The following is a 26,636-nucleotide window of genomic DNA, read 5'->3' as shown; positions in this document are numbered from 1 at the left end:
CCTATAACAACCTATATTTGCACAACATATGAGTTCATTGCGGACGCTGAAGTTAATCCAAGTTGATGACTACCCTTATTCATTATCAAACAAAATGTATTATCGATTTACTTCATGGGACTATTTCGTTTCGGCGGAGTGTGTGTAAACCGGGCAGGTATAAAGGTGCCGATCGTGTTGTCAATTATTTATAAGGACTGTCAGTAGTCGAAGAGATTTTACGGTATCAGTGGAACGGATCCATCTCTTAAGGTAAGGACTGCGTTTGACTCGGATCAATAGGGAATTCTTGGTCCTTGGTTTACCCTGCTTTGTTATGTAATTAGAGGCATTTTATACGTTGTTTATGTATGAATGCAAATTTTATCGTTGTTGCTGTGTCATACATGACACTTCCGAATGTGAACCGTCCATGTCATTAAGTGATAATTATTTGCACTTATTTTTCGATCAGCCTACTTGTCTACATTGTGTGGAATCATATTGATAAACGACCAGAGCTGTTATCAGTGTCCAGTCTCTGTGAACATTAATTTTTCGTTTTTTGTCTTATGTAATTCTGATATCACTATAGGTGATGCCTTTTTCACATCCTGGCTATTTGACATTAAATAGCATAGTATCGATGATTAACAAAGCAAGGCAAGGAGTTTAGAGAATATATAAAATCACATCCTTTCTCAGATGCATCTGTTTATTTGCTTGGAAACTCCAAAACAGCATCTGGTGATGGTTGCAAAAAGGCACAACGTGATGTCTTGAGAACACAAACACCTTTATAATGAAGTGGCGTCAAGCGTTTCTTTCTGCAATAAGTTGCCACAAACATTTCCAGTCAACTCATCTACCACCAAACCCGCCTTCACAGTACATCACCCAATGTCACTTAGTCACTGGGACAAGGCGATAATTTCCGTCTATCGCTTTTTAACCTTTTCAAAGGTAGCCCCCTTTCACATATACCTCCCATTCAATGTGCCTTAGTCATCGACTGTCAGATGGAGCGCGATATAGACAAGCTTCTGTGCACTCTGTGTGGCTTGTCTGGGGGCAGAAACAGGATCGTGAGTTAGCCAAAGAACGATGTACAAATACTGTGAACTTTGTACGGGTCTTGTCACTGATATTCTTGAACTGTCTCCTCTATTGTGTTATCATTGTCGACAGTCGACCTTCTCTCTCAATTGCTAGAGTCCTCGGTTTGTACATATGTGAATATATGGATGATGGATGGATCAAATACGAGACTTGGGGACTTGTTCAGATTACTCGCCACAAAGAGACGACGTTTAGAGACTGCTTTGGATGACTTTGAAACTTGGCGGCCGTTTGCTCAGCAGCCTTCTCAAGTCAGTGATATGTGGGCTGACAATGAAATGACTCCTTTTCAAACATATGTAGAGTGTACTTGGGAATGCATACAATATTACTGTTTTCGGCCTAGTGAAGGAACAGAAAGAACATGCGACAGATATCAAAGACACGTTAGAGATCTCTTCTTGTCAACTTTAACGGGATAATAGAAACAACTATTTAGTGATGGTTCACTTCCACGTTACACGTAAACACTATTAATTATTTTCAATTTCGTTGTTTCCCTTTGAGGACGTAAAATTGTCCCTTTTATTCACATCTGAACTTTTGCAGAATTTCTGTCCACTATCAATCAGCCCAAATAGCCCATTTATTGTCATAACCATGCACTTTGAAAGAAATAATATTTTATATCGACAGCCTTCTGTTCTTATTGAATCTGAGTTTACCGAAATATGTTCCGTATCCAGTTTTCCCATGGCGAATAATGCAGAGTATGGGAAGGCGCAGAAGTCGAACCAGCGCCACCTAGCGGCAGTGGGAACCGCACAGCTCTGTCCTGTTTAATGAGTAAATTGTCTTTCACAGATCCCAGCAATGAAGGCGATTTCCCACGGCTCAAACAGCTGCCAGTATGCCAGGAGGTGTGTGCGGCGGTACAGACGGTGGCAGAGGAATAAGGCTTATACAAGACTCAGAGCAATGGTGCCGTCTGTAGCAGAGCAGCAGAAAGTATCAAAGGTACTTAAAATTATGATGAAATAACATATAGCAAGAATTTGCGAGTTTATAAAAAAAGGTGGATCTGTGTGTTTGTTTTGTTTGTTTGTTGTTTAACGCCTCACTCAGCAATATTCCAGCTATATGACGGCGGTCTGTAAATAATCGAATCTGGACCAGACAATCCAGTGATATCATGGGCACCGATCTACGCATTTGGATATGCGAGATCGACATTAAGGTATTTCAGTGCTGCTGATAATAAAGAAATGATTAATATGGCGAGAATATGTTTGCGGTTTTTTGTATGACGTTGAAATTGTTTACTGTAGGCTCTCTTAGATTTGTCACAGTATGACTGCTCTTCACAACCAGGCGGGGTGAAGAAAACTAAATTGATAATTGCGGTCATAGTTGTACTAAAACTGGATGACGTCGGCCCACGTGTAGCGAGAGAGTGTGCTGGTCTCTGATGGTCTGGACTGTTCGGGGCGGTCGGGTAGCCTAGTGGTTAAAGCGTTCGCTCGTCACGCCGAAGACCCGGGTTCGATTCCCGATATTGGTACCATGTGTGAAGCCCATTTCTGGTGTCCCACGCCGTGATACTGCTGGAATATTGCTAAAAGCGGCGTAAAACCATACTCACTCACTCACTGGACTGTTCAGGGTGCTGTTGTACAACGCGATCTTAACGCTAAGGTGATCGCAACTCCCGTACCTTAACATTGACTTACGACAGTCGAAGCGCTGATGTTGTTTTGTACACCGGCACCCAATATGTTTCCGACATGGGGTGACACTGGACATTGTTCAGCTGTATTTTGACCTGAAGGAAAGCCTACTTAGACCATGGTTGCGGAGGGGTGGTCTAGTGGTTAAAGCGTTCGCTCGTCACGCAGGAGACCCGGGTTCGATTCTTCACATGGACACAACGTGTGAGCCATTCCTGGTGTCTCCCGCCGTCATATGGCTGGAATATTGTTAAATCGGCGTAAGACTCACTCAATCACTGCAGCATTCACAAAGGATTGGTTTGGTCATGACATACGAAAGAGTCTTGCTCGAGGGTCAAGATGGTTCGCGAAATTTATTGTGGACAGATGTTCATGCTATTGCAGTAAAGGAGATTAAACCCTTGCAGTGTATAGAGGATGAAGTGAAATGGGTTTTAAAATCGCTTTCAAGATCATTGCCCTAAAGATTAGAGCGACGTGATTTGAGTGTGTGTGTGTGTGTGTGTGTGTGTGTGTGTACGAACACAGCCGTTCATACCGAGCATCACGCAGGGTACCAACAAGTACCATCTTCTGAAGCAGCGTGTGTAAGAAGGAAGGATTAGTAGATGAAGTATTTCTTTCACAATTAACCGGAGAAAACAACAGATGACAACATTTACGGAGCAGATGACATTTCGAATTATAACCGACTCACATGGTTTAAATTATTGGTTGTAAAATAAAAATTAATGAGGAAATCCTGATTATTAAAACCCGAGAAGAGTCCAGAAGATATTAGAGTGAAGGGTAGCAGGCGGTGAGCTGACATGTGTTGATTGTTGATTATTGATGAAATCTGCGCATGCTCCAATACGTGACTCGGGAAATTACATACGGGTCACCTGAAGAGGATATTTTCCGAGCGTGTTTTAGTCCCTAATCATCACAATTAAATGGTCAGTTTTCAAAATAGCTGAGAAGTGACTTGCTCATTTCTACCCCTATCCCCTATCCCATCCAGTCGAGATTGTGTTAACAAATGATAGTCGTTTTTAATATATGCAGTTCTAATCCAGTCATGTGTCAGTGCGAGTCAGTTGGGGCGAGCCAAAATAAGTCGGGGCGATATTTCCAATCCGAGATGAAGGTGCTGACATTTGTCTTCTTAATCAAACGAAATGTCGTCTGCTGCGCGGTGTCAATGCGCGTGACAGCTAAGAAGACAATCAGTGCGTCTTGGCGCCCCCTGGCGGAGGGTTTGTCAAGCCAACACAAAACAATGAATGAAACCATGCGCATGCTGCGTTTGTGACGTCTCCTTGGGGTGGCCTTCGTGAAATTACGAAGTTAATTATGACCGGCTTTGTACCCCGACTGGGTCCGGCGACTCAACTCCACCGATATGATGACGCCCTGTGAGGTTCACTCTGTGGACGAGGTTTTGACAAATCAATGCGTCTGTGAACGAACCATCTGATCCGAGTCCAATATCCGCTCCTGCTCCTCTGGTAAACTGCGACAAAAGATAAAACTGATTAAATAAATAATGTCCTGATTATATGTTTTACAGGCTCACGTTACAAAGCCAGGCCTTAGCGCTAAACATTCTTAGTTGCCGGACAAATATGCCCAATAGTTAAACGAAACTCCCCCAGCTGCTGCTTATTAGGGCTCAATCATTATTTCCTGGTCCTGTTCCAGAAGAGCTTAAGGGCAAAGTCCGACCTGTAAAGATATCATCTGCTGTATTGGAGGATATAGGTGATCAGTATGTTTATCGTTGGGAATTATGTCAGCGGGATTCCGCGAAGTAACGTCTGGTACTGTCAACACATTGACACCGGTTGACAAGTTTATTGGTGTTTGGGGGCGGTATAATTACTCATGTAGCCGACAGCCGTAGATTACATTTCTCATTCTGTTATAATGAAAATATGGTTTTCTGATCACAAACCTCACGCATAAGGAAATTGTTACGGCTTCGTTATTATGCGAGACATTTCAGTAGAATTGCACCGTGTTTTTTTTGTCACCGTCATTTTGTTGATAATTGATATGTCCTACTCAATAAATAAGAAACACCGGAGAAGGCATAATGAACTTTAAGGACACAGAAATTCCATTCATTTTCTTTCAATCGTTCTGAGCCAACCAATTAATCAACGTTTCACTTAAACATCATGGATGACATCCTCCGCTATCCAGGGCAATATATGAGCAGGTCCATTTATACAATTGTATACTTTACCGTGCATGATTGAGGGAGATTTGGAACTGAATATACATTAAATACACTGCTTTTGTGTCCTACAATTATAAGACATTGTTGAGTTTCGATCTGTCGTTATAAGATGGAATAGGCGCGATAAATGCCTGGCACGTTTCATTTAATTAAAAAAAACCTTCGGTTCCTCTGCAAATTCAAACTGTGTCATGTTTATCCACTCAGCAGGTGAGTGAGTGAGTATAGTTTTATGCCACTTTAAGTAATATTCCTGCAATATCACGGGGGGACACCAGAATTGGCTTCACATATTGTACCCATGTGGGAAATCGAGCCCGGGCCTTCGGCGCAATGAGCGAACGCTTTAACCTCTCGGCTACCCGACCGCCCCTCATAAACATGAACAATTTAGAAAGCTCAGATGAATCGGCGACTTTCTACTTTCTAAAAACTTCTTTTGGACGGCATGTATTTAGTCCCATAAGAATGAGTGAGTGAGTGAAAAAAGTATGGTTTTACGCCGCTTTTAGAAACATTCGAGCAATATCACGATGGGGGACACCAGAAATGCGCTTCACACATTGTACCCATGTCAGGAATCGAACCCGGGTCTTCGGCGTGACGAGCGAACGCTTTAACCACTAGGCTAGGCCTGATTATCGGGCGGTGGGGTAGCCAAGTGGTTAAAGCGTTCGCTCGTCACGCAGACGACCCGGGTTCGATTCCTCACATGGGTACAATATTTTGTGTTACCCGCCGTGATAGTGCTGGAATATTGCTAAAAGCGGCCTAAGACTCACTCACTCACTCACTCACTGAGTGCTTATCTCTCAATGCGACCACAAACTGGCCAAGTGTTTCCACTCCACCGTGCACCTTACAAACTGGCCCTTGATGGGCATTTAATAAGTTTTAATAATGAAGTTTTATGATGTCTCACGATGTTTCTCTTTTACAGGTGACGATCGTGGAAGAAGCTGTTAAATACATCGACGTTCTCCACGAACGATTCATGAAGAGATTTGGCGATTCTGAAGGTAATTTGGGTTTTTGTCATGTCTGTTATTGGTTATTTGACAGACAGGTATATGTATTGACATATATTATTCATATAAAAAAATAAAATATTTTTTATTGGAGTGTCAAATAACTCCCATGATTGGAATTCACACAGTTCAGTGAGTGAGTGAGTATGGTTTTACGCCGCTTTTAGCAATATTCCAGCAATACCAATGCGGGACACACCAGAAATGGGCTTCACACATTGTACCCATGTCGGGAATCGAACCCGGGTCTTCGGCGTGACGTGCGAACGCTTTAACCACAAGGCTACCCGACCGCCCCTGCTTTATAAGTAGTGTTGTATGTCAGAAAAAACGTTTTTAACGTCATGTCAGATTGTGACCTTTTATTATCCCCGGTAAGCTTAAGTCGACATAAGAAACAGGTTCGCCGTCGTATACCTGCGCTGTAGGCATTAAATTCTCCCATATTGTTTGATACTAAAGCAAGGTTCAATTGCAAATCTAAGTCAGGTGTGAGTGAAAACATGATACAGGTGTGTTTTTCATACCTATATCAGCATAAAACAGTCTACCTGGACACTGTTAACGCCCACCCTAATCCCAAACACCCCCACCCCCCGCGTGGGAAGAATCGTCTTCCCTCTGGTCCCTCAACCAGGGGTGGGGTTTAATGCCATTTAAAAAGCGCAATCATCAGCTGAATTGAACATCGGTCATAAAACTGTCTACATTAGTCACCCAAGGAACATGTTTTGACCGTAAAGAATCGCATACCATCGGGACGATTCGCTCGGTGGATCTTTTGTTATGGGGAGAGAAAAGGGCCAACCGAACGCTGAAGTCGACGGGAAAGGCTTGCGACAGCAGATGGTTATGCGCCTAAAACCGTTGACTGAGATTCGTTCCCACGCTGCTCCCACCAAGCGTGGCACCTGTGCGGACGCTCAGGTAGACGAGACCTTGATTACTCAGCTAGTGTCTCACATGGGGAACCTGTACCAAGGGGGGTGGGGGGTGCGCCTCGAGACATCTGGCTCGTGCATGAGAAGCTATACCTACTGCGTATACCACAAACGTTCCCCAAATGTCGTGTATGGTAGCTGTAAGTTGAAATGTAAGAAAATTAAGAAGATACATTATTAAAATTGCAAACATGAGAACATATGGCCAAAATTGTATTTTTAACGACATCATGTCGTGGTGTGTCATTACTCCGGTTGTCAATCTGGTGTCAGATTTAGCTCTATAAGTCACTAAGATATTTTAAAAATTTGTTAAGTAACGCTCAATACATATTTAAAAAGTGAATCTTTCAGAAAGCCGCGAACAGGTAAAAAAACAAACATCTGAGACGAGCTACTATTCATAGATATTCAAATATCAAATATAAAAATACAAACTAAACAGGAATATTTCTTTTGCAAATCCGCGTTGTGTATGATGTATGTGGTGACGAATAACACTGACAAGTAATCGGAATATACGAATAATTATTCTTAGAAAAGATACGCAAGTTGCACTGACTATACTTGGTATATACAACAGTCTACTTAATTCCACGCTATACAAATTGTATTACACACTTCATAGCTCCGACTCAATGCGTAATATGTGTTCACACAAAATCTTTCATTTGGGTGGTCCGACGTACTCGTCTTTACGCATGCGTGGACGGGTGGCGGTTGTTCGACTTTAGCTGAATAATTAGTTTCCAATTTATCACACTTTTATAAACAATGGCTTTAACGTGTTTTTTTCTTTGCAATACTACTTGTTACTGACTTAGAGTTGACAAACAGCATAACTGAAGTGATTGTAGCCGGGTTTAGGTTACATGTGTGTGTACAATAGAACAACGCGCGGCAGATTCACAGGTTCCACGGGGAGTTGAAAGGCATGTTCTTTGTTTGAATTTAACGGATTTTTTCCATTTTGAAACATTAACATGTCAGAGGCATTATATTTTCTCGTAATTTATTTTAGCAGAACAAATATGTGAAATATACGCTTATCTTTCAATGCGCATTTCTAATCTAGGGGTCACTAAGAACATTATTGGGAAGGTCCTTGTTAAGCCTATGGGTGGATAATAACGATATCCACACTAATCTGACTCTGAAACTGTCTTTATGTCGAGATTATGTTACCGTGTGGTGTTCTGCAATGAAATCTTCAGGCAAGGAAATTGTGTCATGTAGACAAACACATGACAACAACTCACTACAGCATATAATATTATTGATACCAGGAGCTACTGAAAGGTTTTGAATTAATAACTCGAGTCCTGACCGGCCTTGATATTATTCTCTGCGTGAGATTCCATGTTGGGAATTTAACAGACGGGTGATTTTATTATGAAATCGAAAACCAAATTCATCCCTATAACATACCGATTCAAAAGATAGAATTACAAAATTCTTCTCATATCTTACACAAAAAGTCTTAATTACATTATTCAAGGTCGAAGTATGATTATAATAAGAACGAGATGAAGTTATTGAATTATTGTCGGCTGTTAACCACACCGGGTAAACTAACGCGCTCGTGCCGGGGCCCGAGTAGGCCGTGAACGTACTCCGGGCATCACGCCAGGCCTCAGACGACCCCAGCGGTATATCTTAAGTACCCGGATCAAAGAATATGTAATGCGGTTATAAGAATGTATCAATGCGCCGTGACCTGTCACACTAGGCAGCTCTTTATACTTCCGAGGTGTGGAAGATGGCGGTGCGACAAAAGAAGTAGATAGGTGATTCACGGTGAGATCAAAAGAGTACGAATAGGGTGGGGGGTGGGGTGTATGTAGGGGATCTAGAGGGTGGGAGAAGAATGGAGTGAAGGAGGGGGATACGAACTCACTGACCTAGGCGATCGTCGTTTAAAAAAGTCCGCCGGCTAAAAATGTGATGTCTTCAGTAGGTGTTTGGTACATGGTCAGTGGTTGTTCGTTCTTATTCTGATGGCGACCGTCGCCTTTCTTGGTTTAATTTATGTTCGCATGAAGAGATTGACAGTTGTCTAACTTAAATTATTCCACTTTATTATTCCAACCAGTCCCTCGAAAGAAGCGTGGGTAGCGGTTGATGTCCAATGTCATATATTCATTCTTCATTTACGTCCCCGAAAATGTCTCAAATAGGTGGACGTATAAAAATGATAAATGTAATTAAAATGGTTAAGATTAATTTGTGTTTAAATATAGAATATAAGTGATAAAACATAACGATAATACTTAAACAATTCTCATTCTAGTTTGAAAACTAAATTTATGAAAAAACAAAAAAACGTTCTTGTCTTGTTATTCTTATTCCTGAATATGTTAACTTTATGTACCTACAACTTCGAGCGCACCAACATGTGGGTGGTCAGTTCACCCCGAGGTGACGGAGGGTAACCCTGCTTACACTGTATAATTGACCATTAAGACCATTCCCACCTCACCCGGTGCGTCATGTGACCGTCTCACGTGACAAACAATCTCGTGAGGTCCAGTCACCATGGTGCAGAAAACAGTTTATGAGTATTTGGCGTGTACCCACGTTCACGGGTTTCAGGTGCCACAATATTGCACCAAGGTGCGCGCGCAGCCACCACTAATGACTCTTTTGCATGACGAATAAAGTTCTCTAATATTTAAGCATTAGCGAGTAAGGGAAACGACAAGAATATCTTCAAAGGGTAAACGCTATTGATCTCAATTTGTTAAGCAAACTATCGGCGCAGACAATTTGCATTAAATACAGTCGTTGATACGAATGATAATTAACATTAATAATAACATGTTAACGAAATTTCTCTTTTTTAAATGTAACGAATTATTCTGAAACACTATATTACAAATAGTTTGAGTCCAAAGTTTTCTTTTGTTAAAGTTCTTTGTTTTGTTTTCAGACATGGAGCACATCAAACAGATGATTGTGACTTTAATGGCTCAGAAAGCAGCAGAGGATTCGACGCAGGACCAGCCGCATTACGCACTTCCGGTTCAGACACCTGCACCCAAGGATGTACTTCCGGTTGACAAGCGAGCACAATAAGACAGGACGTGCATTATTTCGAGGAACAAAGCTCATCTCGTGGTTAGTCGAAATTATTTCTATCATTTAGATTCGGTATTATTTCTCATAATTACCCAGTCTTTGTGTGTTCTGACAGTGTTGCAATATTATATAGTCACAACCGCAGATGTTCTTGTCATTAATAACGCAACGTCTGTTAAATCGAAATTAATCGTGAAGATAATGTTATCAAAAGAAGACCCAAAGTTCGACCGCAAATTTAATTAAGACATCTTTTGATGCTTGTGTAATGAAAAAATCTCCATAGCTCATTGTTCTCTATCATTTCAGATTTGCTCGATCGTGTCAGAAGACGAACCAAAGACGAGTCTTATCATACTGTGCCATAATAAAGGTCGATCATCACCCGCTTACTGCCAATTTGAAGATTCGTTCGGGTGTTTATGGTCTTACTTCTAGAACTGACAATACGTTGCTTGAATGACAAGGGCGTTAATTTTGACACGTGATCCGGAAGTGTGCAATATAAGACCAGAAATGACCGGATCGTGCCAAGGGCAGATAACTGAAGTGGACAATGCCTAACACGACCAGGAACAGCTTTACAGCTTTTGTGATTAGGCTTTCTACCGCATTATTGTGATATTGTAAATAGCAAGATTTTATACCACGATTGTACATGTTTAAATATTTATGATACCTTGATAATAAAAGCGTAAATAACAGCTGTGCTATTTATATTTTAATTTTGTTGTTCTACGCCGCACCCAGCAGTTTTCCAGCCAAAGGAAGGCGGCCTCATAATAATCGAGTCTGGCCCAGACTTTCAATGGTTGATATGATGAGCAACGATCCACGCGGTGTGGATACTAAGAACACTCAGTCAACCATGTCACAAAGTCCGACCACCCGATCCATTAAGTCGCCTCTTACTTCAAGCATGGGGTCATGGGGACCTAACGTGTGAAGCCCATTTCTGGTGTCCCCCGCCGTGATATTGCTGGAATATTGCTAAAAGCGGCGTAAAACCACACTCACTCACTCACTCATGGGGACCTATTTTAACGGGGTCATTTTGCAGATATGCACTTCACGTGTTTAGCACTGGGACAAAAACAAACAGTCTGCTTTTGGAAAAAAGTAACATACCTGAAAAAAAAAATGAATGATACAAAATTAAAGCAACAAAACCCTTTCCTTTTCATAAGAACTCTCTGCTAAAAGCAACGTTCCGAAAACAGAGCAAAATATTTTGATATCAGTTGACATCTGTTTCTCTCTAAATGAAAAAGAACCAGTAACACCCTCCATGCTCCATCTCTTCCAATTAAGCAAATTACGGTTATAACGAACTCAAATGGACCACTTATTTTAATTCGTTATAACCGGAGTTCGTTATAAGCATATGCAAGATACATACAGCATAATGACGGGACCAAACAGTTCGTTACATCCATCAGTTCGTTATAAACGTAGTATATGAACACACGTTTATCAACAAACATCTGACTGTCGAATACAAATGACTTTTTAGCGGTAACAGATTACGTTTACATAGCTGTTAAATCTGATCTGAGCCCTCCCACATAATGTATATTATGAAACCTGATACAGTATGCGTGTTGATCCTCGTTATACACGAGCTATACTATAGGAGAAGGGACACTTCTGACTGATATGGGTATATTATGACGTATCCCCACCCTCCTAGCGGGTAGCTGGTGTGTATATAACTCGGGACTCACTATCTGCTCCTCCGTCAATGATTTATGTCACATGCCGGAAACAGTCCCAGCACGTAACTTGTTAGATAGGGTCGTGACGTACTTAGGGGTCAGATACAGGCGGTGATAAGGCCCGTTGCATGACGCCCGGTCTGGATGTCGGATGGTAATAAACCTAGACATCCATTGTCTCCATGTGAATGTGTATCTTGGATGTAAACTACGTTTATAACAAACACGCTTATAACGAACTAACGGATATTACGAACTGTTTTTGGTCCCGTCATTTTGCTGTTTATATACTGTACATATGCTCATAACTACCTACGGTTATAACGAACTAAATTAGTGGTTCCTTTGAGTTCGGTATAATCGTAATTTAATGTAAATTTGTTTCATGTTTGTGACAAATAAGGCCTGTTTGTATCATGGTGAAACAGGCCCTCTAGAGATTGATTATTAAAGTAAAGTTTAAAAAAGGGATAAATAATTCCTGTTTCCCCGTCATACTAAAAAACAGTGTCCCTTACACATCAGCACGTAGAATCTGCGCGATAGTATCTAATTCAGATCGTGCACAATATAGACTCGATGAACTGAGGGAGTCACTATTGGAAAGTAAGACATATTAAGGCCGGGGATAGTCCGAATAATATTGAGCCAGTACTGTGAACTAATCACATTTCCGGTGTGTTAGGAAATGGCATCTTTCATCAAATGTTTCTTAAAGAAACGTAAAAATTAATCTGTGGAAATCTATACTCCCATAGGCTACATCATATAAACTCAGTTTGAGCCTTTGCCTGCGAAGAGAGGACCGATTCTGTTGTATATTTCATTTTATCCTTTAATCTATATAGGATTTAAATCTTGATATAAAAGATTACCCATATTCAGAAACTACAAGGAAAAGTTGTACGGTAATATAAAGATGAATTCGAGACTGGCATCATGTGATACGACGTGAGAATGGCTGTCGTTGTGCACACACATTCATCACCTTTGATAACATTGTGTGTACATTCATTCCAGTAAACGCTATGAACCAAAAACACCTCCTTGTCGCACACAGATTCCCCGTAAAGCCGAGGGGGTAGAAAATGTAATTTCTTCTCATTGAAAAGGGTGTTATTGGATTATAGAGAAATTACATTGACATGAACAGACCAGCAGTGGATTTTAGGGCGATTGACGATCAGTGCCGCCCGGAGCTTAATATCAGTTTACAGCCTCTGTGAATAACCTCAGAAGACGGGATTTGTAATAGCAGGTCAGTTACGTTATGATAAACGCTCTCTGCTCTTGTATAACACTGGGCTTAGTAGCCTGAAGAAGGCAATTGATGATACGCCTTTTATTCTCTAAAGTGTCCCATGAAACGGCTATGAGGGATAAGTACCTCTAAGTTTAAGAAAAGGTCTGGTGAGAAAGTTCCGTTTATATCCATTATGAGTTTAATGGCTTTCTTAGATATTTCTACAATACAATTGTGAAACGGGTAATTTGTTGTGTTATATGTCGACGGTTTGGGGGCATAAACGAGTTTTATTGCTTCAACGTTACCGCTTCTTCGTTCAAAACATCATGGTTTGAGGCAGATTAGATGCGTTTTTACTTAAGACGATTGTTATGTTTAGGCTACTTCAAATGTTTAAATCAACTGAGAGCAAGGTTTGGTGTGTCATGTGTGTGTCTTTACGTCAATTCAAAGTTTCTGTTTATAAAAAGTAATATAATGATATTGTCAAAAGCTGATATAAAAAAAACGTCTATTGGACGGCATGTATTTAGTTTCATAAGAATGAGAGTGAGTGAGTGAGTGAGAAAAGTATGGTTTTACGCCGCTGTTAGCAACATTCGAGCAATATCACGACGGAGGACACCAGAAATGGCTTCACACGTTGTACCCATGTTGGAAATCGAACCTGGGATTTCGGTGTAATGAGCGAACACTTTAACCAGTCGGCTACCCCACCGACCCTCATAAGCATGAACAATTAAGAAAGCTCAGATAAATCGGCGGCTTTCTACTTGTAAATGGAACATATGTTGATTCATCGACCAGCATGGACTTGAGGAGTCAATATTTTATTACAACACTTTAATCATGTATCCAAATGCAACAATAAAATAAATTTAAAACATTGTTCAGAGAAAAGAGAATGCATGCTTTAGGAGCAAACCAGGGACGAGAAAAAAAATGTATATACCTGGGACTGTTTATATATAACTTTATGGGGCGGTCGGGTAGCCTAGTGGTTAAAGCGTTCCCTCGTCACACCGAAGACCCGGGTTCGATTCCCGACATGGGTACAATGTGTGAAGCCTATTTCTAGTGTCCCCCGCCGTGATATTGCTAGAATATCGCTAAAAGCGGCGTAAACCCATACTCACTCACTCACTATATATAACTTTACAGATTCCTATAAAAAAAAGCGGGACTACTTCAAGTGCAGGGCAAACACTGTTCTGCGTCTTCGCGACATTCAAGATTTAAGAGTCAAGATTCTCTCTAACATTAGCTTATTTCAACATTGAGGTTGATCTCCGGACCAGTTAATTCATCTATGTATTACGTCTATTATTGCAGATAATCTTGTGGCCGGGAATTAAACGTAACCCAGAGGTTTCAAATGTAACATTATTTGGCTTCAAAAACGCAATAAAACTCGCAAGACAGAAAAAATAATGTTTATCAACATTACAACTACAAACGTTATCTAAAGCACCAACCGTTTCTTTGTGGACTCTGATGATTGTGAAAATAAAGGTCTCTTTGAAATAAAGCAACGTCACGAAACACTGGATAGTATCATAAACTACCGGTGGGGTAGCCCAGCGGTTAAAGCGTTTGCTCGTCGAAGCCCGGGCTATGGTGTCTCCTCGCCGTTTTGTTTGCTGGAATATTGCGGCGTAACTACTTTTTTCAAGAAGATTTGACTTTTGATCTCATTTTTCAACTTTTCCCGACTAATGAAATTGTGACTCGTGGATTGACCTCGTAATCTGCCTCAGTAACCTATGACTTTCCAAGACACTGGTACTTAACTATATACAAGTGAGTAAGTGAGTGAGTTGGGTTTAACGCCGTTTTTAACACTATTCCAGTTATATTACTTCATGTCAGCTTGATGTGGGAGGAAAGCCCGAAGTGATGCAGGTCTAGATCTCAGACGTTTACCACTTCGGTAAAACCCACGACAACAGGTTTAGTGCTGACAAACCTAGAAACATAATCGAACCGGGATTCGAACCCACAATCATAGGTTTCCGGCCTGCCCAAGGGACGCAACTCTGCACAATTGCGGCGCCTTAGACGAATGGGCCACCCGTGCCCCTCTATATACAAGTAAAATGAAGTAGTATGTTTAAGGGATGTATCAAAATGCATTACTTAATTATGTTTTTATGTTATCCACCAACGAGGGTTAAATCATATTAATATTTTGCGAAATTATAATTCAACTTAAATACTGATTGTTTGCAATTTTACAACAAAAGAAGAACCGATGAACGTTACTCTACTGACCTCCGCTCCCAACAACATGTTTTACAGGAAATATGACACCCGTATATCCATGCTATACGCGATGTTCAAAAGATAAAACATCAAAACAAGTAAGGGGCCTCAAAAAAGATTTTTTGGTGAAAATTTCTGTGAAGAAATTAGTAAGCATTTCCTAAACCTCTGACAACAAAGACACCATTGATACTCCCCAAAAAGCGATAATATCATTTGACGCAAGTAAATCCAAGCTAGGGTTGATGCAAGGTTGTTTTCTGTTCCCGTCTTCATTCGAGCTTCAATATCTAGCCATATATCACCGTTGTATACCTTGTATCGTCTATCACATCGCCCGAAAACAGGTATCTATGTGGACATAAACCCTTGCATCTACATAATGACTATGAGAGCGAGGGGATATAGAACACACACGGTATTGTCAAGATGAGCTCACAAACGGCACGTAATGGTGTTTAGAGTGTCACTCAAGAAAGGTTCCTAGTCCATTCATGGAAGGCTATAGCACATAAGGCGTTGTTTAATAAAACGTGCTGGGGCTAGCCCCACAGGCGATGATGATGAGTATTTGTGGGTCTTGTACACGGATAGGGTTCCATGTAGTGCTGTGTGTCCACAGCTATAGCAGGCGTGTGAGGACGAGGGGAATATACATTGTGATTATATGGGCTATGAAAGTGCTGATGAGGTCAGGGAAATACGCTCAAGTAGGACCAGGCACCCTTAAACAGTATTCATTGCTTGTTATGCTTCAGGTTTTGCACTGACAGAACCTCTTGAGAATGTAATAGAATCAGCCGATGAAGGGCTGGGGCAAGGTCCAGGTGTGTTTATGGTAGTAAAGCGTTAACATTCAGAGCATTTACAGCAGAGACATGGGTCATCTATCGGCGTTAAAGTTGGTAAGTCGAAGAGACGTATGACACATGGATTTCTGTATTCTTTGGACTCCCAGGTTACTTCTTGCCCCTTCACTAAATGAATGAGACAAATCTAGCAATGCTATATCCAGATATAGAACATCGAGAGGAAAAGATACTTCAGGTGGTGCAGACTACAGAATGGACCAATAGCGATTGCATCACAAATGAATTACAGTGAACCTGTTTTATTTTCCTTTTGTCTTTTTATGTTGGCCTGGTGTCTTCTTCTTCCTCTTTTTCTCCTCCTTTCATCCTCCTCTCCTCCTCCTTCTTCACCTCCTCCTCTCCTCCTTTCACCCCCTTCTTCACCCCCTCCTCTCCTCCTTTCATCCTCCTTTTTCGTCTCCCCTTTTCTCTCCCCCTTCTTTTCTCCTCCTTTTCTTCTCCTTCCCTCCTCCCCCATTTTCTCCTCCTTTCTCCCCCTCTTCTTCGTAAACGATAACATAAGGATTGGGATTTATTGTTACATATATCATCAGATGTATTGCATACGTCTTCATCAACTGATCATGATCCATATGAACATCTTCTATCTACCTTTTTTGTTGGGAAGACGGCAAATGCAGAGAAATCAAGGGTATCAGAGACCCCGAGAAGGACTTCACTACAAAGAGGGAACGAAACTTGACACCGTGGTCCATCACCAACAATGTATCGAGTTTAAATTCTTCAAGTGTATCAACGTGTTCAATTCAAACAGAGCTTTTATATAACCTTTCCATTGTCAAATTCCACAGACCGATGCCAAAGCAGACGACATTGACTGAGAAGCAGACGACATTGTCTTCATCAGCAGCCGACCCGAGCTGGACAGACACGCAGAGAAGCCCGATACGGAAGGGGCCAATTTGCAGTAACCTTTTCGACGAGATTTGTTTGGTTTCATTGTGGGCCGTCCATGAAGATGCTTTTAGCAGTATTTGTTTCCCGTGATGTTCTCATTACCGCTTGGCCCGGGGCAGTGACCATCATGTCACTGTGACTTCACCGGACAATGTCCGAACGTCTAAATCCACCATTGTTTGATCCCGGCTATTGATTCAATAGTGCGTCTGGTTTCAAGTCATGTCCATGCGTTTTGTAATTGTCCTGTTTATTAGCGGACAAAATGTCCGACATATGGTTCTTTTGTCCGGACTGTCCGGTATCTTGCTTGACCAGATGGTCCGTGATGATCCTATAGGAGGAAAGGGGAGTCCAAAGGCAGTAATTTTAGACTGATTTCGCCTGTTTGTGTGGGACCGGCCAAGTGATTACCGCCAAATTAACCTGGGTTTATTGGTCCAGGCCTTCCTTCTCCTTGTATCTTCTTTCAATTCTGATGCTCTATCTGCTGCTATTGTCCCATTTCAAGTTGACTTTGTAATAGGGAATTCCTCACTAAGACAGTTACCTCCCTTGGGACTATCTTTGATAAAGTCGACATTGTCTTTTATACAAAGCTTAAACTAGGATACAACGTATGTTTAAAAAATATATTTTCATTTGAAGAACTAATAATTGCCAAATCAAGACCCCATGAAACAGCCACAATAAACGTTTGGCAACTTTTGTTTGATTGTCTTTTAGTCTTAAATATTATAAACTGTTAAGAAATTTTAGATACATTGAATATTAAAGGCGTTTGGGAGTCTTGCCAGCGTTTTAAATATAATACGTCAACGTCTCGATTATCTGCCGAAACAGATTCCATTGGGCGGTGAAAATTATGTGAATGAATCAAAGAACATCCGTGATGACACCAGGTGTTCCTGAAAATAGTTTACCACTGACGTCAATAGGCTTATAAGTATTTCATCTAATAATCGCTACGTCAACCGCGCCAAGTTTGGCCGACAGTCATTTACCACCAACAACGTTGACGCCTTGAAGCTATAGAACTCAAATTAAGACAAAACAAATTATTGAGGCATCAATTCATTATTCTATTTCCCTGTTTATTTCTCAATGTTTTTCAGTAACCTTTGGGGCCGACCATTTGATATCCTGGGGTGTGGGGTGGGATGAATGTTATCGAAAAACAAATTTTCCTAGGAATACGTGCTGCAAAATAAAATAATCTTGCATCACTTTGGGCTTTCCTTTCATATCCAACTGACACGTCGTGATATAATTGAAATACTGTTCGACGTTAAGCCAGACCCACTCACTCACTTCACGGAGCGTTGTGTCAGCGGGGTTTTATTTCATTTATTAGTGGTTTGTAAATATATTTGTGACTGGGCTTATCGAGCTTTTTTACTAGGAATATATCTAGTGATAGTGTATCACGCGATTAAAGCCGTCATCTAGTTTTCCAACACACGGCAGTATCTTTCGCAATAGGTGGAGATTTGCTTCCAACCAGATTTGCTATTTTATAGCGTACCGGACTACCGCCACAGAGGGTTATACGGGTCGACGACGTCACTACACGAGCTCCCTAAAACCTAATCACAAAGCAGGGATGTGAGTGTGACCTCTTAAGAGCAGCTGAAGATTACCCCTGTTAGGATAGCAGTTAGAGGATCGTCTTCAAACAATTATAACATCGTGACGAGCATCTCTCCAAAAACATCCAACCCGTAAACGATGGAACCGGCTGCGTTAATTATAGACCCGCTGCTCGAAGCACCGGTCTAAATCAGACCTGGTTAGCGGGCCCTTTGACCAATTGGACAACCCTGATGGCCTCCGCATTGTGCCCATATTGTGAAGTGATTGTCCAGTTTGACAGAGGCGGGTGTGGTTTGTAATCTTCAGGCTTGAAGGACAAAATTGGTAGCTTTTGATTAGCTTCGTCCATTGAAGTAGCACGGCCATTGTGATATAATACATTTTGTTCCACTCATGGGCATTGGAGATGAACATCAAAGTGAACGCGATGTTCTTGATTGAAAAGGTGAAAATCTGTTCAGCACACAGGTGCGCCCTCTCATGATGGAGTGTGAAGTCACATTAAGTCATAAAACATTATCTTGGTGCTGGTAAACTACAAATCAAAGTCACGTTTGTCACTGCCCCCTTTGGGATTCCGGATCAGAAAAGTTCCCCAATACCCATGCCGAAGGAGAAGGAGGAGGAGAAGAAAAAGAAGGAGGAGAAAGAGAGGAGAATATGAAGGAGAAGAAGAAAAAGGAGGAGAAGAAGAAAAGGAGGAGAATATGAAGGAGGAGGAGGAGGAGAAGAATGATCGGGTGGCACAAGGAAGAGCAGAATCGTTGTTGGTGTGTCTTGTCAAGACAAACTGCCGTGATATACCTCATACCACATTCTCTTACAGTGTTGTTGGGGTTATAGGGCAAAGGTCAATTTCACGTTAATCTTATTACAACAGATACTACATGCTGATATAAACTGACGGGGAAGAGAAAGTATATACCCATGTATGATGGTGGCAAAAATGAAACAAACAAGAAATAGTTGTTCGATGTTGACGTATGTTGATACAGATATCATATAGTTGTGTTTTGGACCTTGGGTTTGCAGTGTTTCGGCGATTGGATACATTTTGATAAAGCTTGTATTTTTGGGGTCAATCCAATTTTCAAGTGTATACGGCAGCTTATGTGTCACATGACACCATATTTAAAGATGAGATTAGATGACGCAAGTGTGGACCTACCATAACCTTATCATCAGTCAGATTAAGATTAATTTGATTTGTATCTAAGTATTGTCTGTTTTGCGGAATGCTGACACTTTCTAATAAGGTTGTCGGTTGGTCATGCAATGTTCGCGGGTTCGAATCCCAGATTGTCCTTGATGATCAGTCTTGGTCAGCGTGGTGTATATAATTCCCATACACTGGAACATTGTAGCGCTTTGAGTATGTTTTGGTGACCATTTGACTTGCCTTTGCATGTGTTTGTAACAGAAGCCACCGGCGGGGGAGGATACGCTCACCTTTTCTTGAACACTTGGTATCATCACTATTTGATAATGATTCATAAATACATGCTCATGATATAGTCGGAATCGTACAAACGATTTCTTATGAATATGGAAAGGGTTTTGTCGCTTCTATTGACTATAGCGCATCACAATTATTCATTTTTATTATCATTTACAGATTAAAATAAATAAATGCAGCAAAGAGAGTTTTGGAGATCCTGGTACAGTCAGGCGGGTTAGGCCTATCGTCAGCTCAGGGCCCTTGTCCCATCTACACGCAGCCCAGACAGCGAATGGGACTTCTCCCAGGAAGCGCCGCCTAGTCAAACCCACCCAGAACTTTTCGGAGAATGTGAAGACTCTGCAGCCTTCTGCATTACCCAGATTGTCAGAAGGGCTGTATTCCTGGGTAGTTCATCAGATTGGGAAGTACCAAACCTAAGGCACCGAGAACAATGGAGAGTCTGACAACTTGGTGACATTTCGAAAGCGAGGTCCGCATATATGGCATGTTTTCCTAAATCTTGACAATCACATAAGTGTCAAAAGTGACAGACAAATTCAATGATATATATGGTCTGGGTAGGTCATAAGGCTGTATACGGGCCTATTCTAAATAATATTATATTCATCATTTTCCATGACGCCCTCTACATATTCGTACCAGAGTCGTACCATGGATGGACTTCTGTGTCAAAACCATTCCGTCATGTCGCTTAAGATACTGTGTTTGTGCCAAAGCTGGGCATCCACTGACAATGTGTTGGACAGTCAACTTTAATTCATTGCATCATCTACATTTCATATTTACATTTTGATGCAAAATCACACAACGTTTTCGAGTGGGAAGTGACTGGCCCTTAACAGCAAACAGAAAGCCTTCTGTTTCACTTATCATACCAGCCGACTTATTCCAAGCGAAGTACTCTACAGGGTTGCTGATCCTTTCAACATACTGCACATAAACTCGATGCAGTGGTCGTTCAGATAGCGTTTGGGCCGATTTGATATTGCACTTCGCTTGGTTGACACTCATTTCTTCTTCTTCTTCCTCTTCTTCTTCTTCTTCTTCTTTAGAGACAGGATATTATTTCAGTTGTGGCTTCAAAACATGCAATCTTTGTCTGAAAGTTGGAGTCGAAAAAAATTATAATATTCTTCTTCTTCTTCTTCTTCTTTAGAGACAGGATATTATTTCAGTTGTGGCTTCAAAACATGCAATCTTTGTCTGAAAGTTGGAGTCGAAAAAATTTATAACATAATTCTGGACATCCAAAATTTCAAAATGATGTTATGAGTTCCGGTTATATTCTGGAGAATTCTTTTTCAAACAAATCCTCCCAACACAACACATCAATTGTTAGTTCCTTGTTGGCCATTCCAATTGGATCCCGGTGGATGTGTGATGTAATGCCCATGCATTGTACAGACATTGAAACACTTCACCCTACCTTGCCACGTTAGCATAAAACGTAGGCCAAGCAGCTCAAGGGTTAACGTGCTCGCTTATAACATACAAGACAGACACCCAGTGCATTAGATCTACCTATACAGATCTCCCCCAGAAGACGACAATAATGACGGTTTAGACGGTTGCGGGCAGTACATAAATCCTGATGTGTGGGAAGGCAAAACAAACTTTACTTCTAGAACGCGGTCCGTCTGCGAGTTATAGTTTTAGTTAAACCAAGATGGTTACCGCAGACATTTCGCTTTTATCATTATGTATGTTCATGGTCTCATTTCGAATTTGTATGTTATCATGATTAAAAATGTATTTTTATTTTTCAAACCATATTACTAAATGGTAGGTCTATTTTTGGTTTTGGTTTAACGGTATATTTCATTATTTTACTTCAGGGATCGGTATTTGGCCAGTAAACTGATCATCAAAAGAAAGTGTTCACATTACTATTACGGATTTGGATAAGTTTGTTTGTTTGTTTGTTTGTTTGTCTGTATGTTTGTTAACACCTCATTCAGCAATATTCCAGCTATATGACACGGTTGTCTGTAACAATCGAGTCTGGACCAGACAATCCAGTGATTGACATCATGAGCATGGACCTACGCAACTGGGATACGAAGACCAGCATCAACCAAGTCCCGATCCCGTTAGTCGCCACTTACGACAAGCTGGGTTGCTGAAGACCGATTCTAACTCTAATCAACATTGGTAGATTTGGATCAGTAAACATCCGTTTTTTTCGGTTCTATAAACTTTTACTTAACACTATATGTGTTAAATTGCCTGTATATAAACGTATGTAAAGTAAATGTTTTATGTGTTTGCGTGTTATTTACATAGAGTGTATAAAGCTGTATACAACCCGTGAAATATTTTCAGTAGTAAATGTGAAACTGTTTCAACACTGTCTTGTATAAAGAAAGACACCACCAGGAAGGTAGAAGGGCTATCAACTTGATTGGATGAAAATTTTCGTATGAACAAGTATATTTCAGAATGTATTTATCATAAACGTGTGCGTATTATTGCCAAATGTTTACATGAACAATTTTTCATAGACGACACATTTGTACATTAACAAAGGATACTCAAGGACCTCTAAACATACCTTTGTTGCGTGTTTTTTCAGGTGAACATTTGACTTGCCTTGCATGTGTTTGTGACGGCTGCCACCGGTGGGGCAGGATACGCTCGCCTTCTCCTGGTATCATCACTATTTAATAGTGATTCATAAACACATGCTCATGATGTAGTCGGAATCGTACAATCGACTCTGCTTATGGCAGATAATGCTTCTGAATCGGAGAGGGTTTTGTTCTATTTAAAAATTTACCCTCGTAAATGCGTCCAAATGACAAAATAACACATATATTTGTGTAACTGAGTGTTTGCGAAAGAGATGACGGAATCCATACTGCTGGGTACATTGTGGGTGAACACATCTTGGTACGAGGAGGGATATCCTGCAAACGTTAATGCAGTAACGTAATACATACATTGACTCCTTATAGCAGTGGACGATACAGAGACGTAGAAATCAATTCGTTTAAATGTAAAAACTATTCACACGTTATAAATACGAACACGTGCAAAACCAGTTTGAGAATTTATTTCAGGGGCTTTTTATATTCAGTTTTGAGAAAATATTTTGCGGATTAAACACATTAGGTTCTCAGACCATGTACAATATAGACAATATATATATATATATATATATATATATATATATATATATATATATATATATATACATACATACATACATACATATATATATATATATATATATATATATATATATATATATATATATATATATATATATATATATATATATATATGTACTGTCGAGGTGAGCGCCTCTCGTGAACTTTGCGATGGTCAGATGTAGATATGGACACATCTACTTTACCTCAAATGTCCTCGTCACTTGGCTTTCCCGTAAGTCAGTTGATGGATACACCCTTCAAACTCCAATTTCTATACTTATATGCTACCTATATAAATCAGCGGTCACAGCTGCCGTGAGAAGTGTATTCCCGGACAGACAGCACTGGACCGTGGTCAGTAATGGTCAGTAAGTGACCCCTGAGTGCCCCGTACAGAATCAGAGCCCAGAGTGATACATATTCTCGCAATGAAGCCTGGAGGTGGATCGTTAACCGTGTTTCGGTATATAACGATGTCCCGTACAGCAGTGTTGACTATGTAGAATGGGCAGTTAAAACATTCATTGGTCCGAAAACCAGCTGACACCGACACAAATCATTCTGACAGTGTTCATGATGCTTACACACAGGGGAAGATGATGGACAAAACCGCATATTTTCAAACAATAAGAAGTAAACTATCTGTTAGCTGTACCATACATGTAGATAAATGTGTTACTTTTTGTTACTTTTTCAACTGTTACATATAGGTTTAAACGTCTTTCATTTTATCAAATAATTCGGGGTGTTAAAATTAAAATTAAGACCGACATGAATGTAAATACAAAGGTTGACAGCCGTTTGAACAATACATAACCCAGTATAAAACCAGCTACATCCAGTCTCTTGTTATTTGAACAAACTCAAACAGGGTTCTCAGAAACTATAGCCTCCAAAACATAGCCGTAGATGCCATTGTGGACTTCAATATTGTTATCAAAATCGATTATCTGCTTAAAAGTCGCTTTATGAACCTTTTTTTCATTTAAGCGTCCGTGGGTTTCGCGCAGGGGGCGTAACAATGCCACATAATGCTACTGGCCTCCGAGAGACAACGTGATTGTCCACCGGTCTTTAATCAAGCAAACTAACTACAGTCTGCAACAAGACACTGCGCGTCTCTCCTCTCCAAGCTACCAAATCATATTCATCATTTTAAATAACGATCAACATTAATTTCTAAACGTCGCATCTCCTTGGGAACGGAAATGCTCTGTGATGCGATTTTATTGTTTCCATGGAAACGACCGTCTCGCTTTTTTCTGTGTTATTATTCGCATGAGTACGTGCTGACGCATTGAGCACGTGCAGCTAACAGCAAGCGTCGCTTCGATGATATGTGCTAATACAGGCGGAAGTGCAAAACAATGGCGCATGCGTGTTGCGCGCGCATTCTAACTCTACACTGTCAATTAAAAGCCCCATGATCAAAGACTTCTCTAACATCTGAGTTGAACTTCCGGTCATACATACGTCCCGCACTTAATAATCAGTCCGACATTGTCTCCATTAGCCAATCAGAACTCGTCTTTATAATGGCAATGCCATGTACTCAAATCATTATTGTGGCATAGAATAGGCCTCATTAAATCTGATTATCTCGTTAAAATGAAAAATAAATATTCGGCTATTAAGAAATATAATCTGTAATCACAGTTAATTCCGCCATGGTTTGATTATGAATAAAATCAATGTTAAAACGCGGGTTATGAATGCATGATTGAAAATATTTCGTTCATTTACAAAGAACCAGGGCCTTCTTATAGAAAATGTCATTAAAAGCTTTTATGAACTTAGAGCTTATAACAGATCTTTCATGGCTATCTGAACGGAGACACGTCTTTGATTCAGTCAAGTGACTTACTCTTAAAATGATTCAATAAATCGATGTAATATCACAGCTTCATTAAGCCACGGGGGGACACGTAAGTGCAGTCAAATCGGTAACCAGACAATATTGTATGTTGAACACCATTCCTTGTAAATAAAATGTAATTTTTAAAAGTTATTTTTTACGGACTACGGCAGTTCTGTCCCAACGTACGAAAATACTTTTAATCGTATATCATATATACAATACAATTGTACAAACACTATCTAAAGATATACTACTTAAAAAACAGGTAGCTTAAACCGATGTCACATATGGCAGTATAGAAACACAACAGGGTCATTTTATAGCCATGTAGGTCATTTTCAACCTGTCAGATCCACCCCCCTCTATCTCTGCCCCCGGCTCACAGTACAGTGTCTACATGAGGACTTTACAGACACATTAACAAGACCGCAAAATAGACTTTGAGTTTCTCAAACAAACAAAGTGTCTCTTATCGTCACGCAAGCTGTTACAGCTGGGAGAATGCTTAGGCTGTGACTCACAGGCACAGGTGCATTGCTCACACCTGAACATATTAACCAGTATAACTACCCCTATCAACGGCTGATTTGAAAATGACAACTTCCCAAAAGTAACATACATTGTGAAAAATACGTTTTAAACAATTTCGCCCAAATCCAAATGTACTTTCAGGTGTTGTACAGTTAGACCAAGTCAATAGGACATGAGAGCGTGTCGGTTATAGGCTGGTGGGTGTTATATCCTGGGCCGGTTGGGGTGTATGTAACAATACATATTACCAGTAAAGGCGCGTTAAAATCAGTGATTGAATGCTTGGTGTTTGTTACTCAAGGTCTTCCCACGGCCCCAGTCACCTCTCCCTCGGTCCCTGCATCTGTTGCCATGCCCCCCCCAACACCCCTACCCAACACCCGCGCCATATGACATACGCGCCTATTTAATATGCACAGGGTGAATCTTCAATGCAAACATTAATATGACACGGTTTAGAGAGCGTATCCTCATTAGAAAGTGGTTTCTTTAAACACGACGGGTCTTCTCACGACGTATAATGCAGGTGATACAAAATGCTAAATCATCAAATGTGATAGTGACATATGCAAAATCGAAATCTAGCATACTATATTGTAAATTGTAAAATTAGACCTCAGACCACCAGCAGTTAATAACGACGTCAAAACTGCTTGGACAGATTAATGATGAAATTCATCAAGAAACACGATAATGGACGTGAACATGTAGGGATGGCATGCATAATGTAACAAAACATGCAGATGAAATATTTTAATCATGTGTAATATATGTTTTGATCAATACACAATTGCAAAATATATCCCAAACGAGTTTCGTGGCGAGTTCTATTTACAATAATAAATGATATTTTCATATGTTATTAACTTCGTAGGTGGTCGTAACAAATCAAAGGATTTTTATGACATTAATGTGTAAATATAAAACGTCAAAGACATAGAATAACAAGTCTCGATTATCCGCCGAAACCGATTCCATTTAAATCGTAAAAGCCAAAATAGTAGTGAAA

The 26,636-nt window shown here is 40.5% G+C and overlaps 1 protein-coding gene across 3 annotated transcripts; it reads left to right on the top strand.

The window, feature by feature from the left end:
• The first annotated feature begins 157 nt into the window (after positions 1–157).
• On the top strand, positions 158–10,756 carry LOC124148812. 3 transcript variants are annotated; one of them, XM_046520121.2, is made up of 5 exons: positions 158–252; positions 1,903–2,055; positions 5,933–6,011; positions 9,891–10,078; positions 10,349–10,756. In XM_046520121.2, exons 2-4 carry the CDS (start codon positions 1,912–1,914, stop codon positions 10,034–10,036), a joined length of 369 nt encoding a protein of 122 aa, XP_046376077.1. In that variant the 5' UTR covers positions 158–252; positions 1,903–1,911; the 3' UTR covers positions 10,037–10,078; positions 10,349–10,756. The 3 variants fall into 3 exon arrangements, with proteins under 3 accessions (XP_046376077.1, XP_046376076.1, XP_046376078.1); XM_046520120.2 differs by lacking the exon at positions 158–252 and adding an exon at positions 984–1,064; XM_046520122.2 differs by lacking the exon at positions 158–252 and adding an exon at positions 1,090–1,561.
• The last annotated feature ends 15,880 nt before the right edge of the window (positions 10,757–26,636 follow it).

This window comes from Haliotis rufescens, unplaced genomic scaffold (assembly GCF_023055435.1).
Source record: "Haliotis rufescens isolate VD_foot unplaced genomic scaffold, xgHalRufe1.0.p SCAF_6, whole genome shotgun sequence".
NCBI lineage: Eukaryota > Metazoa > Mollusca > Gastropoda > Lepetellida > Haliotidae > Haliotis > Haliotis rufescens.
This window is presented reverse-complemented; position numbering and strand designations above follow the sequence as displayed.

What these genes read in the sequence shown, in the direction of transcription:
- LOC124148812 (XM_046520120.2), top strand. Translation starts at nt 999, where the DNA reads ATGGAGCGCGATATAGACAAGCTTCTGTGCACTCTGTGTGGCTTGTCT. An exon ending in CTGGGGGCAGAAACAGGATC is followed by an intron (nt 1,065 to 1,902) that starts GTGAGTTAGCCA and finishes TGTCTTTCACAG; the next exon opens with ATCCCAGCAATGAAGGCGAT. An exon ending in AGCAGCAGAAAGTATCAAAG is followed by an intron (nt 2,056 to 5,932) that starts GTACTTAAAATT and finishes TCTCTTTTACAG; the next exon opens with GTGACGATCGTGGAAGAAGC.